This window comes from Eleginops maclovinus, chromosome 11, assembly GCF_036324505.1.
Source record: "Eleginops maclovinus isolate JMC-PN-2008 ecotype Puerto Natales chromosome 11, JC_Emac_rtc_rv5, whole genome shotgun sequence".
NCBI lineage: Eukaryota > Metazoa > Chordata > Actinopteri > Perciformes > Eleginopidae > Eleginops > Eleginops maclovinus.
Window position 1 is genome coordinate 11,492,646 of NC_086359.1, and position 14,139 is coordinate 11,506,784.

General features: G+C 39.6%; 1 protein-coding gene across 2 annotated transcripts in view; it reads left to right on the forward strand.

Moving 5' to 3' along the window:
- Positions 1-2,629: 2,629 nt before the first annotated feature.
- LOC134872116 (glucocorticoid receptor-like) overlaps positions 2,630-14,139 on the forward strand; it is a 56,194-nt gene continuing 44,684 nt past the window's right edge. For both annotated transcript variants that reach the window (XM_063895266.1, XM_063895267.1), the window contains exons 1-2: positions 2,630-3,097; positions 4,850-6,108. In XM_063895266.1, coding sequence (XP_063751336.1) covers positions 4,859-6,108 — 1,250 coding nt within the window. In that variant the 5' untranslated portion in view covers positions 2,630-3,097; positions 4,850-4,858. The remainder of the gene's footprint in view (positions 3,098-4,849; positions 6,109-14,139) is intronic.

The following is a 14,139-nucleotide window of genomic DNA, read 5'->3' on the forward strand; positions in this document are numbered from 1 at the left end:
AATCACAAAATACATACTTCATAAACTCTACACAGATTAAGAAAGAAATAATAATACAAAAAACATGAATCTTAATCTTAAATGATATGAAAATCCCCAACTGTGTGTGATGATAGAGGGCAGTCGAATCAGCAAGTGTAAATGTTTGCAAAAATAAAGAAAAACAGTAATGTTAAGGGAGTAACCAAACTCAGCAAGTGAATGTAATGAATGTCAACACTGAAGACATAATCTTCACAATAATAATCTAGAATAACGACAGCAGCAACAACAGCTATAACGCTGCATAATATGATTTTAATTTGCTCTAGAGTGTCAAAATCAGACAAATTGACAATAGCTTGAGCCTTAATACTCATGCTGCATCCCAATTACAAAGCAGGGGGAAAGGCCTGTAGGCTCACCACTCTCCAGTCATTAGACTCGGTTTGTTACCCTGCAAGGATAGAGATTTTAGCAGAGAAGGGAGTGAAAACAAATCAGTTTCCAGACACTTTCACAATGGAAATGTCTGCTTTGTTTTACTCAAACTACCTTTATTGATATTTCAGTAAAAACACAAAAAATGTGGAAATGTGCCTCTTTGGATTAAGTTGAGGACCCTGGTTGCCTACACAGTATCAAAAGTTAGAATCCTACAGACCGACAAGAAAGATTTGAACATTTGTTACCCATGTGTCTCAATCCTATTTTACGTTAATAATATGATAAAAGACAGAAAATATCCAAGAAATAGTTTTAATCAATGCACATTCACACGAAGTTGTCTTTACAGCAGCATATTCAATGGAATAGTGTAATTTACTATGCATACAGAGTAAGGTGTATTACACAACCACGTTAACATACTTATCCATGAATTCCCAGTTGCACATACATGCAAAAGAAGCACAACGTATCCAGTGTTTTGTATCAGTTAATAGGATCAACTATTGCCACCCAGCATAAAAAACTCACAGTGTTCCCTGAGATGTTTTGAGAACAGTTTGGATTTCTCAGGCCCTTGGGAGCTCCTGCCTCTCTCTAGCCACACTAGCTCTTAATGAGACATCGACATGCACAGGACACACTCTGCTCCTTCTAATTAAATGACTTGCATGGAAGGCCACACCTGCCAACCCCCCCTCTTTCCTTTTCCTTCTTTTATTTTTTTGACCTGTTGGTTTGCATCTTCCCATCTTTGTTTCTGTTCTTGCGGCCGTCTGCACCGCCTGGACTGTCCACTTCCGTTACTCCCCTATTTTCTTCCTCTTTATCCTAAGATGACTCACTCTTTACTTAAATTACTTTTTGTTTTGGGTCACTGAGGTGTCATGAGGAATATGTATTTCCAATTGAAGACTTCTGGTGAAGGTGTTGTAATCAAGTAAGCACTTCACATGCATTAAAGGGATTTGGACTGTCCTAAAATATATATATTTTTAATTAATAACTTTTTTATTTGATTTTTAATAGGCTAACCATAACTAGAAAACAGTTGTAGGCTTGACGTTTCAGCACAGCTACTGTCTGTCAGCCTGCCCTTTGACTTATCACTGTAAAAATACTGCGCCTTGTTGAGAGTTGATAAACATCTGACCCTAGATATGAGAATCTGAAAGTGCTGAAGGTGGTTTTGTTTCAGGGTTTTTCTTGCCATGACAAGACAGTTTCACTCTGTCTGAGCTTCCTATTTTTGTTCAACAGCTCCCTGTTTTCTTATTGTCTCAGTTCAATGTCATTGTTATTCACGTTTCAAATTCGACCTAGAAAGAACTCTGGATGAATGACAATTACTGTATAATACAAGATGTCAAAACAAACCGGTTTAATATGACTCTGCTATCAACAATATACCTTCTGTGTCTAAGCATTGTCAGCAGTCTGGTAGATTGAGACTTTGCAGGCCCAAAAAAGGTTAAATTGTAATGAAATCAGGACTTCTTAGTTTTTATTATTATTTTTTTTAAAGAGTTACATTTACAGCTGAGGGAGTAACAATGAAATATGAAACCTTGGATTCTAATCGCCTAATAATTCACGCTCTCAAATGGAGAAAATAGACTGCCCTCTTCTTAGAATAGAACCTTATCTGATCCTTATCGCATATCTAAATAGGATATGTACCTTGGGAGCTAAAACTTAGTTTTTTATAATCAAAACATAAGTTACCACCCATTGCAGGGACCTAAGTCGCACCGTGCCTTGAGGTTAGCGGTGGGTTATACGCAGACACGTTTTGACAGATTCCCAAGCAGAGAGTTTCAGTGGGGATAGGGGCGTTCACCGGCAAGTGTCAAACCAACAGATGTGTCAAGCTACCACATACACACAGAAGCTGACAGGAAACTCAGCTAATCTACTTTATAATAAAAGCAAGAGCTCGCTTTTAAAAAGACAGAAACAAAAACAACAAAAACCAAGTTACACGGTAGGGTTTGAGAAAACTGATCAATGTCTCTTTAAGACATTTTCGACGGTGAATGTTAGCAGATACATGTGTATTTATCGTGTTAACCGTCGTGACAGTTAAAATGACACAGCTTTTATTTTGAAAGAATAATACGGAATTAACGTTTGTTTTCCCTTTAGCTTGACACGTTTCACTAACTGTCCGCCCTGCCCTGCCTGAGTTTGCAGTTGAGTGCGCCAGAGCAACACGACTGTATTATATAACTTTAATGTAGGCTACAGGGGTTTAATGGCGCAAGAGCAGAATATCGCGCCGCAGATCTGTGGATTCATTGCGGAAATATCCTGAAATCGAGTGCAAGTGAGCGATTGATCACTTTTTCCCTCCTACTGGCGACGTGCGTTAAAAGTTATCGACAGATCGGCGAAACGGCGCACTCGGTGGATCCCGTCAGCTCCAGCCAGGTCGGCGTCGTTGTGGACTTTATTTTAAAAATAGTTGGTATTGCGGACGATGTTTTCCTTCCGTGCGAGGAGAGGGGTGACAATGAATCCATTTGACATTTCACCACGCAACATTACTGCAAGGAAGGTGTTTTATTTGAGTGTGTGACTCTGGGGACATTGCGTTATTTCTCACATTTTTCCCAACTTGGACTGACAGGAGATGACCTAACTGGCGGAACACATCGTTCTTTCACAACAGGTACGGTCTGTTTATAATGCAACCACTTGGTTTACCTTTGGACAAATATCGAGAGAGGCAAAAGCTGGTTGTTTCCACTAACGTAGGCCGACGATGAGCGTCCCCACCGCTGCGTGGTAGGCGCACTGACAGCCCTGCACCGTGCGACCCACTGATATCACCACCATCGCTCGGAGCAAGCCTCTTATTTATGTGTAAGGAAGATAAATTGTTTCAAATTTTGGAGCTTATTTGGGTCTCCGGTTGTAGGGGTTCGATCAGTGCAATATCCTATCGCAGCCAACAGGTTGCAGTAATGCCGTAATGATGTGTTGTGCTCTTCGGTGGGAAAAGTACAGTAAGCTAAGCAAGTCAGGAAACTCCAAACTTTTTAAAAACTTTGAATTACCAAGGATTTTTTTTTACCTTCTTAAAAATGCGATACAACAACAATCTGAATTGAATCTCAAAATGATTTGATGTTAATGCAGTGGTGAAACATATGACGAAAACAACCTGTTTAATTCTCCACCATGGGAAATAGATACAAAATAAGAAATCATGTCACGTTTTTGTACAGATACCATTGAGAGTCCTACATGACCCTGCATGTCGTTGTACCTCACTTTAAACAACACAGAGCAGCAGTAGCTACTAGATTTTCCAAGGAAGAGCTGTAAACCGCGGCTCATATAGTACCATATAGGCTATCTTACAGTATGTGCTGTATGCAATCATGTCTTCTTGGAAGAATGTCACGACCGCTGCTAAAGCTGACAATCTGCTGCAATGCATGGATCTTAAACTCACAGGAAATGATCCAGTTGTTTTTATTGATTATGTAATTAAAAGGTAACAGTTTTTTATTTGACATCTATACTGCTTAGAAATGGCAGGCGAAGTTCAGAATGCTTTGAGCGATGAAGGACTGTTTGGTAATTTAGTCAGAGGCTTTGACTGTGAAAAACAGTGACTGCTTGCCTGGTTACTTCTTTTCTGCCCCTGCCGATATGGCAGCTATCGCTGTTAATGATCAACAGATAAAATAGTGAGCTTCAGAACTCTTTCATACAGGCTTCCATTGAAGAGGTTTCTACCACATTATTTGACTTAGATTAATTTAATTTGTATTACATTTTCAATTTTGTAAATTGGAGATTTGACTGAATGGTTGATTTACTCCCTTTTGCAAATTGAGATAGGCAGTCATTGGTGACACTGCAAATGCCCACAGGCCCATTGTGGGTTAATCCCTCTCGACAGATGTATGTTGTTGCACACATGCTTGGCTGTATCTGGGACTGTCAGTGGCACTGCCTGTTACACAACTTATGCCTGGGCATGTCTCCCACTACTTGATGCTTAAGTTGAGTGGAGGGCACAGTTCAAAGGAATAACATGACCATATAGTCCGTTATGTTATGCAATTGCCGTGGTATTCATTTTTTTTCTATACTGATTTTGCACAGTAAGGTTTATGCCATGTTTGCCTCTGCACTATTGCTACCGTGTGGGTGTCAGAAGAGGAGATGGCCTATTTGATATGGCTGCTTTCATTTTTGAGAACAATAAATAAGACTAGTGCTTTTAAATGCACTGCATTTTAAAAGCAGATGTTGTAATACATTACTGTCACAGACCCAGAAAAAATTGCTACTGGTTATGTATCATCTTATCTGCATCAACTCTGGTTTTATAGCCTAACCTTGCCTCTCATCTCTCTCACTCTGTGTGTGTTGTGCTCTCTTTCACTTTCCCTCACTATCTTGTCAGGATAAAGAAATGGATCAGGGTGGACTGAAGCGCAACGGTAATCAAGACGACAGCCTGACATTTGGGGAGACAGGAGCCGGAGTAAGCAGGGAAACGGGTGACACAGCTGGTTTACTGCTCCAGTCTGCAGGGCACCTGCTCGGCCCCAGGTCTATGCCCCAGCCCACAGTGGCCCCAAATGGACAAGGTGGAACCAAAGACCAAGGGGAACTTGGAGGCCTCTTTGATTCTCCTCAGCATCACATCCAGTGTGAGGGCTCAGACATGAAGGAGGGTAAGATCATCAGAATGCAGAAACAACAACAGGATAGCGATGTATTTAACATTGAGGACAACCTGCCGTCGTTGAAACAGAGTATATCCAATCTCAACAGTCCGGCCACCTCTGTCATCAGCACCTCAGTCTCCTCTATCCTGGGGAATCTCCCTCTGCCTGATCTTTTTCCCCAACACATCAAGCAGGAGGAACATTTTTCTATGGATAAAAACTTGGAAAATTACAGCTGTCACACAGGTGCTAGGCCTTGTGATTTGGATGGGAAAGGCAATCGCCTAATTGAGGATACTGAAATTTGGCAAGACCTGGACCTTCCTAATTCTCTGCCAGAAATTAGCGATTTTGAGTTGGATTCAGAAGTGGCACACTTGGATAACATCCTATATGACAGCAGGGCTGGAGGTGGTCCTGTCAGCGAGTTGCTAAAGGAAACAAAGCCTCTGGTGGGTAACAGAGTAAACTGCAACAATGTGAACGGCACGGTCCAGCAGCACCAGCCCATCCACCATCAGCAGCAACAGCAGCAGCAGCATCACCTTCTACAGCACCAGCAACACCAGCTCCACCATCAGCAGCAGCCTGCATCATTGCTCTCCAGCGTTATGATCAAGGAAGAGAAGGATCCTGACGGCTCTTTCATTCACATCCGTACTCCTGGTGTTGTGAAACAGGAGAAGCAGGATAATTCAGGGTTTTGCCAGTCGCAGTGTCTGCAGAGCAGCCTGAGCTCTCTCCATGGAGGAAGCTCCGTGTCTTCGCCTATGGGCGTGGGCGCAGGACATTCCTACCTCTACAGAGCCAACCCATCCTCCACACTGGGCCTACAAGACCAGGAGCCTTTTGGCATGTACCCAAACCTGCCTCTGGTGGGGGAGACCTGGGCCAGGGGGAACCGGTTTGGAGAATCGTCCGGGTTGCAGAGGGGTGAAGATGGACTCCCCTCCGCCGCAGCCTTGGCAAGTTTTTCTGTCAACTTCTCAAGGTAGGTCTCCCTGAATAACTTTATCCTTCTCTGTTTACTTTTGCATCTGTGGAGGTTTTGGTGTTTGCTCTCATTCAGGGAATGTTTGACTTTGTTTTTGTGTTCTCAGAAGTTATTTACTTGTCTGTAAAATTTGTTTAAGAATTTCAGTTGATGGTTATTCATACTGTACTGCAGTCATAGACTCAGACATTTCGGGTCTAGTCCCAGCTACTTTCTTTTCAGCACAGGTTTGGCACCTATTCTGACTCAAACATTATGTCAGAAAAATCTAAATGTCATAAGTTAATAAAAGAAGCTTTCGCAGTATTACTGTAAAGGCCAAACACATTGTATTGGACTATTAATGTCCATTTTTTGATGAAACTGGTTTGTTGATCACAGGCATTTGATTATCATATACAGGAATCATAAGCCGTTTAAGGTGGATCCCAGTTAAGAGACAAAGTGCGGATTATGTTCTCCTCAAAATCCCCCCAAATAATCTGTCTTCAGCAACCGCAGAAAATATCTGGTCCGTGTTCATGCTCCTGAAAATCAGATCAAGGTGGTGTATCAGTGCCCTTCAGTTCCCTGCAGGAAACCTTCAGTGTGCATTTGGGAAATGAAAGCAGTCGGTTCATTTCACAGCTTTTAGGCTGACTCCACTGGGATTCTAGCACAAAAGAAACATCACTTCAATAACCCCCGAAAAAGAGTACTCAAGTGTTGTTGTATGTTTGTCTGTGACATTTTATTTGTAAGGTAAGTGCTAACACCCCTGGGGTGGAAGGGCATCTGGCACTTATTGCCTCCAATAGGCAGACACAGCAGGGCACACATTCCTCCAATTCTCCACATCACATCATTTTAGGAATGCCGTGAAAATTAAAATACATTTGTCATGGTATTAGGAATACATGCTTTTATATTTACATACATATTGCCAGCAGATGCAGATAAGAGACAAGGGGATGAACTAGTTGCCAGGTTACAAGGAGGAAGGAGGGAAAATAAAGACTCTTGACTCAGGAAGAGTATAAATGTTTTATAATCTGTGGTGATTTCACAATATTGAGTTTCTTGCGGTTGCTTAAGATTTAATGTTGAAAAAATATATCTTTGCAAACAATTGTGAAATTGTTCACACACACACACAGCCACTCGTTGTTACTTGACCATGCTCCGCCTTCTTGGACTTTTCTAAATTGTGTTGTAAGACAGTGCTTGTTAAAGATGATATCACAGTTACGTAAATATGTCCTTCCTTAAGTAAATCGTTTATTGAGAAATTAGTTCTATGAGAAAATCATGTATACGCAGCAGTATTACAAAGAGAATTGTCTGATGGACACACTTCACTTCAGTTTGGATCTGATAACTGGCTGTGAGTAGCACTTTGAAAGTGAGAGATTCATTTATGAGCTTTGTGACCATGTCTTGAATGGGCATATCACAAGATCTGTTTGATTAATGCGAGGTAATACTGTGAAATAGCTATTTAGGTGTTTGGCTTAGGCTGATATGTAAACAAGTCAAAATGACCATGGGTGTGAGTTTCTGTTATCTCCCTGCTGTCACACTGAAGTGCTCCTGTGTTCCTCAGCTATTTATTAAAACTGTAGAAAAGTCTCCTTGCCATTGTTTATAGGTGTAAACTGTTTGGTTCTCTTGTATTTTTTTAATACATATAATAGATAAAAGTAGACTTGAGGGTGGCCACGAACACTGATGAAAAATCTTGTAGACACCCAAAGATGGCATCCTTATAAGCTCCTGTTTTTCTTTTGTCAGAAAGGAGAGTATTGTATTTTATGGCCCCTTTCTTTGGGCACTGAGCACTGACACACTGCAAGGGTAAAACTTTTTTTTTCAAGAAATATATACATATATAACAATATGGTAACACTGAAGTCTGGTTGAGGAATGATTTAAGGATATGATCACTTCTATTTAGTTGAATTGTGGCTTGAAAAACACTCTAATTGTCTGTTTGTTTCAAATGCAAGCTGTTTGGTTTGCTACACACACACTGCTGTTGTGCTTCACACTCTAAGTACATGGGGCATTAGTATTGTGCAAATGATTGATTAAAGCACAGGGGTTTAATACAATTCAACACAACAAACTAACACCAGAATACACTGCTGTGTTCCATATACTGTGTATTATAAGCTGAGAGAGTTATCATGTTGTGCAGTTCTGTTGCATTCCTATATGTAGGATGTTGAGTATATCCCAAAGATGGAATGAAAACCAAAAAAATGACTGACTCCCTGGATACCACGTGAGCATAGCAGTAGACTCTATGTACTGTATATTATTACTGTATGCTCTATGGGAATTCTCAGCGCAGTTGGAACATAATTTGGCTCGTTCCCGTTGCTTGGCTCAAGCCTCCCCTTATGTAAGTGATAATCAACTGGTCTAATGTTGTTGCCTCATGCCCAGGGTGAAATGAGGCCCTGAAAACATTGTTTATTTATGCCTCTTTCTGCTTGTGCTTCATTTCATTTTTCTTAGATGCTTCATCACATTTTTCTTATATAATAGTGCATTAACCTTTAACTGGACAGTACTTATCATTCTGTATATTGTAAGTATTCATATTTTCGTGTTAAAATATGTGAGTCATACTGACGCAAACTTCAAAGGGGTTAAAAAGTTTAATGAAACTCTGTTGCTATGCTGCATGCGTCACTGGGTGACAGAGCAAGACTGACTGGGTTTGTCTGTATGTCTGATTGTGCGTGTGTGCGTGCGTGTATGTGCACAGGGATGTTGGAAGGCCACGTGTACAAATCGCCTCTGGTGTGCTGGTGCCTCTCTCTGCTTGAACTGTCACTCAGTCTTTTCTTTTTTTTTTTTACCAACTCACCCCTGATGGCCCCTCTTGAGCTCTCCATATTTCACAGAGGCATGAAAAAACTGTATGTACACAAAGATGTCATGCAAATACACACACACACACACACACACACACACACACACACACACACACACACACACACACACACACACACACACACACACACACACACACACACACACACACACACACATACACACACACACAGTCTCTCACACAAACACACACTGAACTATCCTGTTTATTTTTGAAGTATGGAGACACTCTCCCATGTGTGTACCCATTTTACAGAAAATTGTGATTTTGTGTAAAATTAAATGTCAACTGCCATATGATAATTTGTTCTAATGCATAAAAATTACACCTATTGTGTTCTGCCTCTCCTCGATTTAGCTTAAAGACTTTTTGCTCCTCTTCAAATAAATATTCAGCTTTGTTCATGTCCACTTTGCAGTTATGTACACTGTTGCCCATAAAGTTGGAATAAAATATTCTTTACCTTTTCTCACAAATTGACTGTGACAATGTGAATAATTATTTATAGATAAAGTGTATACCTTCTCAACTTTATTGGCCAGTCTCTTCCAATCACATAACGGTGAAAATTAAACCACAATTAAAAGAGGGTGCCTGAAAACTAAATGATTCCAACTTTATGGGCTACAGTGTAGATGGTTAACACAGTCTGCCTGATGTTTCTTCTTCTGGTGTTTTGCATATTTAAAAAAAGCTCTGAGCATGTGAGTTACTTTAACATCAGCATAAACACAGCATATTAAAGAGGACAAAATAAGACTTAAAAAACCCTCCACAATATGCAATGTTCTAAAGTGTAAAAAATGTGCTCATAATTTACATTTGCTGGCCCCGACCGTGGTGCAACTGGCTGGGGCACCTGCGCCGTACGCCGGCGACCCGGGTTTGATTCCTGACCCGTGGTCCTTTCCGGATCCCACCCCGACTCTCTCTCCCACTTCCCCACTCTCCACTGTTCTATCTGATTAAAGGCAAAAAGCCCCCAAAAAATTACATTTGCTAAAAATAACGTATTTGAAAGACATTTTTATGGAAATGTTTACCAGTTGAGGTCACTGAGAAAAGCAACACAACTTGACTTGTAATACTGTATTTAGCTGCAACACATGGTCTTCCTGGATAGAAGCCTTCAACGAAGTAGACAATCTATTCACAGTTGTATAGACGGATCGGAGAGATCAAAAGAAGGGAGATGTTATGCAGCAAAAACAAAATTATGGGTCGCAGTGAGGTATTTCAGCACTTGTTAGGCATGTACCATAAATGAGAATAAGTGGTTTGATGATGATGGTAATTATTATGTTGCATTGGCTGATGATAATTGCCCCTTAGCTACATACATATCTTGGTTTTGAATGTTTTAGGCTGTCCATCTGCCTTAATTTATTACAGTTGCACTTTCTTTACCCGTCATAGCTTAAAACTGTGGTTGACAGATATTATTTAGGTTTTCACAGGATGTCTGCATTGTATGTTTTTGTTTCCAACTGCAGGTATTAATTGACTGAGGTAATAATGCCCTGAAGCAAAATTGGCTGAATGTATTAAATCAGTGTTACAGCATTTGAGAATATATAATTTCTGGAAATCAGAAAACGACATTCAAGGTCTGACAATTCAACATTAATGTTTTACATAGTTGTTTTGACCATCGATTTAAAAAAAACAAAACAAAAAACATACATGAGTTGCTATTAAATGTATTGTGATACTGTTGGTAAGACGAAACCCAAACATTATATATAAATTAAAAAATTAAAAAATGTTTTGTCTGCGATCAGAACAGTGAGACCTGCATTTGCATCTATCACAGTCCCTTTAGCGTTCAACCTCATAGCAGGTCTTTGTTGCAATCTAAATGTTTGCATGCAAAATATTGATTAAGTATCCATTCAGTGTTTAACAGAAATTAAACAGTATCACAAAATAATATTGTTATATTCTATATTTTCTTACACTCATAAGTGTTAACTGTCCTTGATCATTTCAAAACAGGCAGGTCAAATAAACTTAAGCCAATCTAGGTCAGACTCATGTCTGTTGACTCAATTTCCTGCATTTGTAATCTCCAAGATTATGCCCATCAACATTGTTTGTTTGAGTTCCTGTTGCTTAATAGGCTTACTGATAACCTTTGCTGTATAAGGCCACATTTCACTGCTCTTTGCTTTTCACTGTATCTTGCTGTTAAATTGCTTTCTGGATCACCCCCCCACCTAGTTTGTTCTCAAGCATTACATTCACGTGGAATACAAACATGTTGTTAATTGTTTGGATCGGTACTCTGTACTCGTTGTGGAAAGGTACCGTAATGCTATTACTGTATATCCTATAGGGAAGAAATCTTACTTTCAAGACTGCCTTTTCATGCTTTTTTCCCCCGAAGGTGTGTAACATCAGATTTTGACAGACATTGTCTCTGACTTGGTTGTCATTGTGGAACCGAGAAGTCAAAATGATTCCATATTAGTAATATATTTTTGCAGTCCGTATAAACCGCAGTTATATTTGCTTTGATCTTCAGCCAAGACTCGTTGTTCAACAAGATGCTCTTTCGTACAATCTATTTCGTCACTCTTATTCTTTCTGTCTGCCTTGGTCACCACGCCTGCTTCAGATCACTACTATAATGAGTCTTTATGATGTAGGCTTTGGTTGGGGTCATTTTAGTGCAGAGGGCCAAAGAAGGTTTAGGCCTCTTAGCTGCCAAGCTCCTTCTTTATGAAGGCTGTTTTGGTGGTTGCTGGTATGTTCACTCTGGTGTCAGGTGCCGGGAAAATATCCAAGGCCTATATAACAGACCACATGATGGTTTTAAACTCTGTCTGCAGTACACAGGTAGTCTTTTTATTCACTGATACAAAATGTAGTATTATGCACACAAAAGTCCTACGATATTAACTATGTTTTGCAAAGCTTTACAGAGAGGTGTTGAACCATATCAGGTACATTCTGAAGCTGGCTCATACAAGGTTGATTATACATACTGTCTACGTCAGGTCATCACTCAAGTCTATTCGTTGAATTGTCATTTATTTTTGTCATACTTTACCTTTTCTCTCAGCCTAGGGTCAACATACTAGATTTCTTTATCTTTAACTTTAAACCACATTCCTAGATCCTAAGCATATGGAATTTGCTCAGTTGTCATAGAGATAGTTCATCAAGTATGGAATTTAGGTCACATGATAGGTGGTTGGATGTGTTATCATACAGTATGCTTATTTCAAAAACACACGTTAAACAATGTTGGAACTTAAACATACTTTATTGATTTGGTGCAACATATTCCTTTCAGATCAACAGAGGAGACACTCTAAAGCTTTCAGTTCGGCCTGCATTATTTTTCTATTCCAATTGTTTAGTGTTCTTCAAAGTATCACTTTTTTTTCCCCTCTTTAAAGTGACCACAGTTGTCAGTTAGGGACATTAATGCTTAGATTCACTTAAATTCCATTTTGTTTCCACTCACACATCTGCTGTATGTAATGTATACACATTACACCCACATACTGTGCACTATGAACACACCAAATATGCAATCACATATATCTCATTGCCTATCATGTGAGGGCTGTGGATGGTTGGCGAAGTTAGCTCAAGGCGTTTCTTGGTGTAGATTATCAGTACTCAGAATAGTATGAGAGCCTTGGTAGATGACTCCAGCAGGATTCTTTCTAGAACCCATCCTTGTCCAATGAATTATTATGATGTCCATCGGCATTATGCTTTCAATGTTCATGGGAATGCATATCTGTCATAAACTTGATGGCCTGTGTACCAGTGTAACGTAAGCGTGCAACAATGGGACCATTAATGGAGCACATGATGAAGGCAAAAATAATGCTTGCTTGTGATGGTAGTTTATTACTTTTTCCACATGTGCTTTCTCAGCTATGTTTACGCAAATTGCAGTGAGCACACTTTCCTTGGATATTTCAGGAGTGAACATATAGCCCTACTGAACTAACTCACTGTACTTCATAAACAGAGGATTGTGCTTGTTATGTTTGGCAACAACTCTATCAGGAAACAGGAAGTGTGGTGTCTAGCAGCTAGATTGGCTCAGTCTGCTGACCCCTTTGCCCTGTTTGGATGAAGTGCCAATCCCGGTAAAATAATAAGTCATGATTTTTATTACGGATACTGTATTTGTATTATTATTTTGGTGATTTTTCTTGGAAATTGTGTCTGATTTGCTGGTCAAAAAAATCACAGACATATTTCGGTAACACTTTACTTGAATGGGTGTTCATAAGACTGACATAACATTGTCATAACCATGACATGACACCTGTCATAAACATTAATGAATACTTACGACAGTTGTCGTTAAGTGTCATTCAGTAAGTTATGTCACTTTTGATGCAAGGGTGACATTGTTTGAGTTGTCCTTGTTATGACAACTTGACATAAACCAAGACAACAAAACCATCAACATGTCATAGCAGACATCCAAATATGACGGTTTAATGTCGCGCTAAGATATCAAGTTTTTCTTAAGTTTGACTGTTACGTCTGCTATGACATGTTTATGACAGGTTTTGTTGTCTTGGTTTTTGTCAACTTGTCATAACAAGAACATCTCGAACAATGTCACCTTTGCATCAAAAGTGACATAACTTACCGAATGACACTTAACGACAACTGTCGTAAGTATTCATTAATGTTTAAGACAGGTGTCTTGTCATGGTTATGACAATGTTATGTCAGTCTTATGAACACCCATTCAAGTAAAGTGTTACCCATATTTCTCATGTGTTGTCATTTATCCCTTTTAGAAAGGATATTTTCTTTTGCTTTGAGGTCAGTGTGTTGTTAGCGTCACCTTTCCTTACAAATATTAATATTTAATACTGGAAACACGTGACATGTCGTTTTTGTTTTTTAAGGAAAGTTGGTGATCGGCAGAAATATAATTATTTTTTTGACATTTAAATAAATCAAAAAATAAATCACCAGACTAGACACCAGAATGAACGCTAAAAACTTAAAGAACACAAAAACAGTGTAACACCGCTCAGGGTTTTCCCCAGGAAATTGGTTAGTGTAAGTGGTTATATGCAGTTTGCCTCCACCACCAATCTCCACCCTCGTATCTTGCAAGCACAACATTTCCCCACATTCAAAGATACATTTGAGCATGA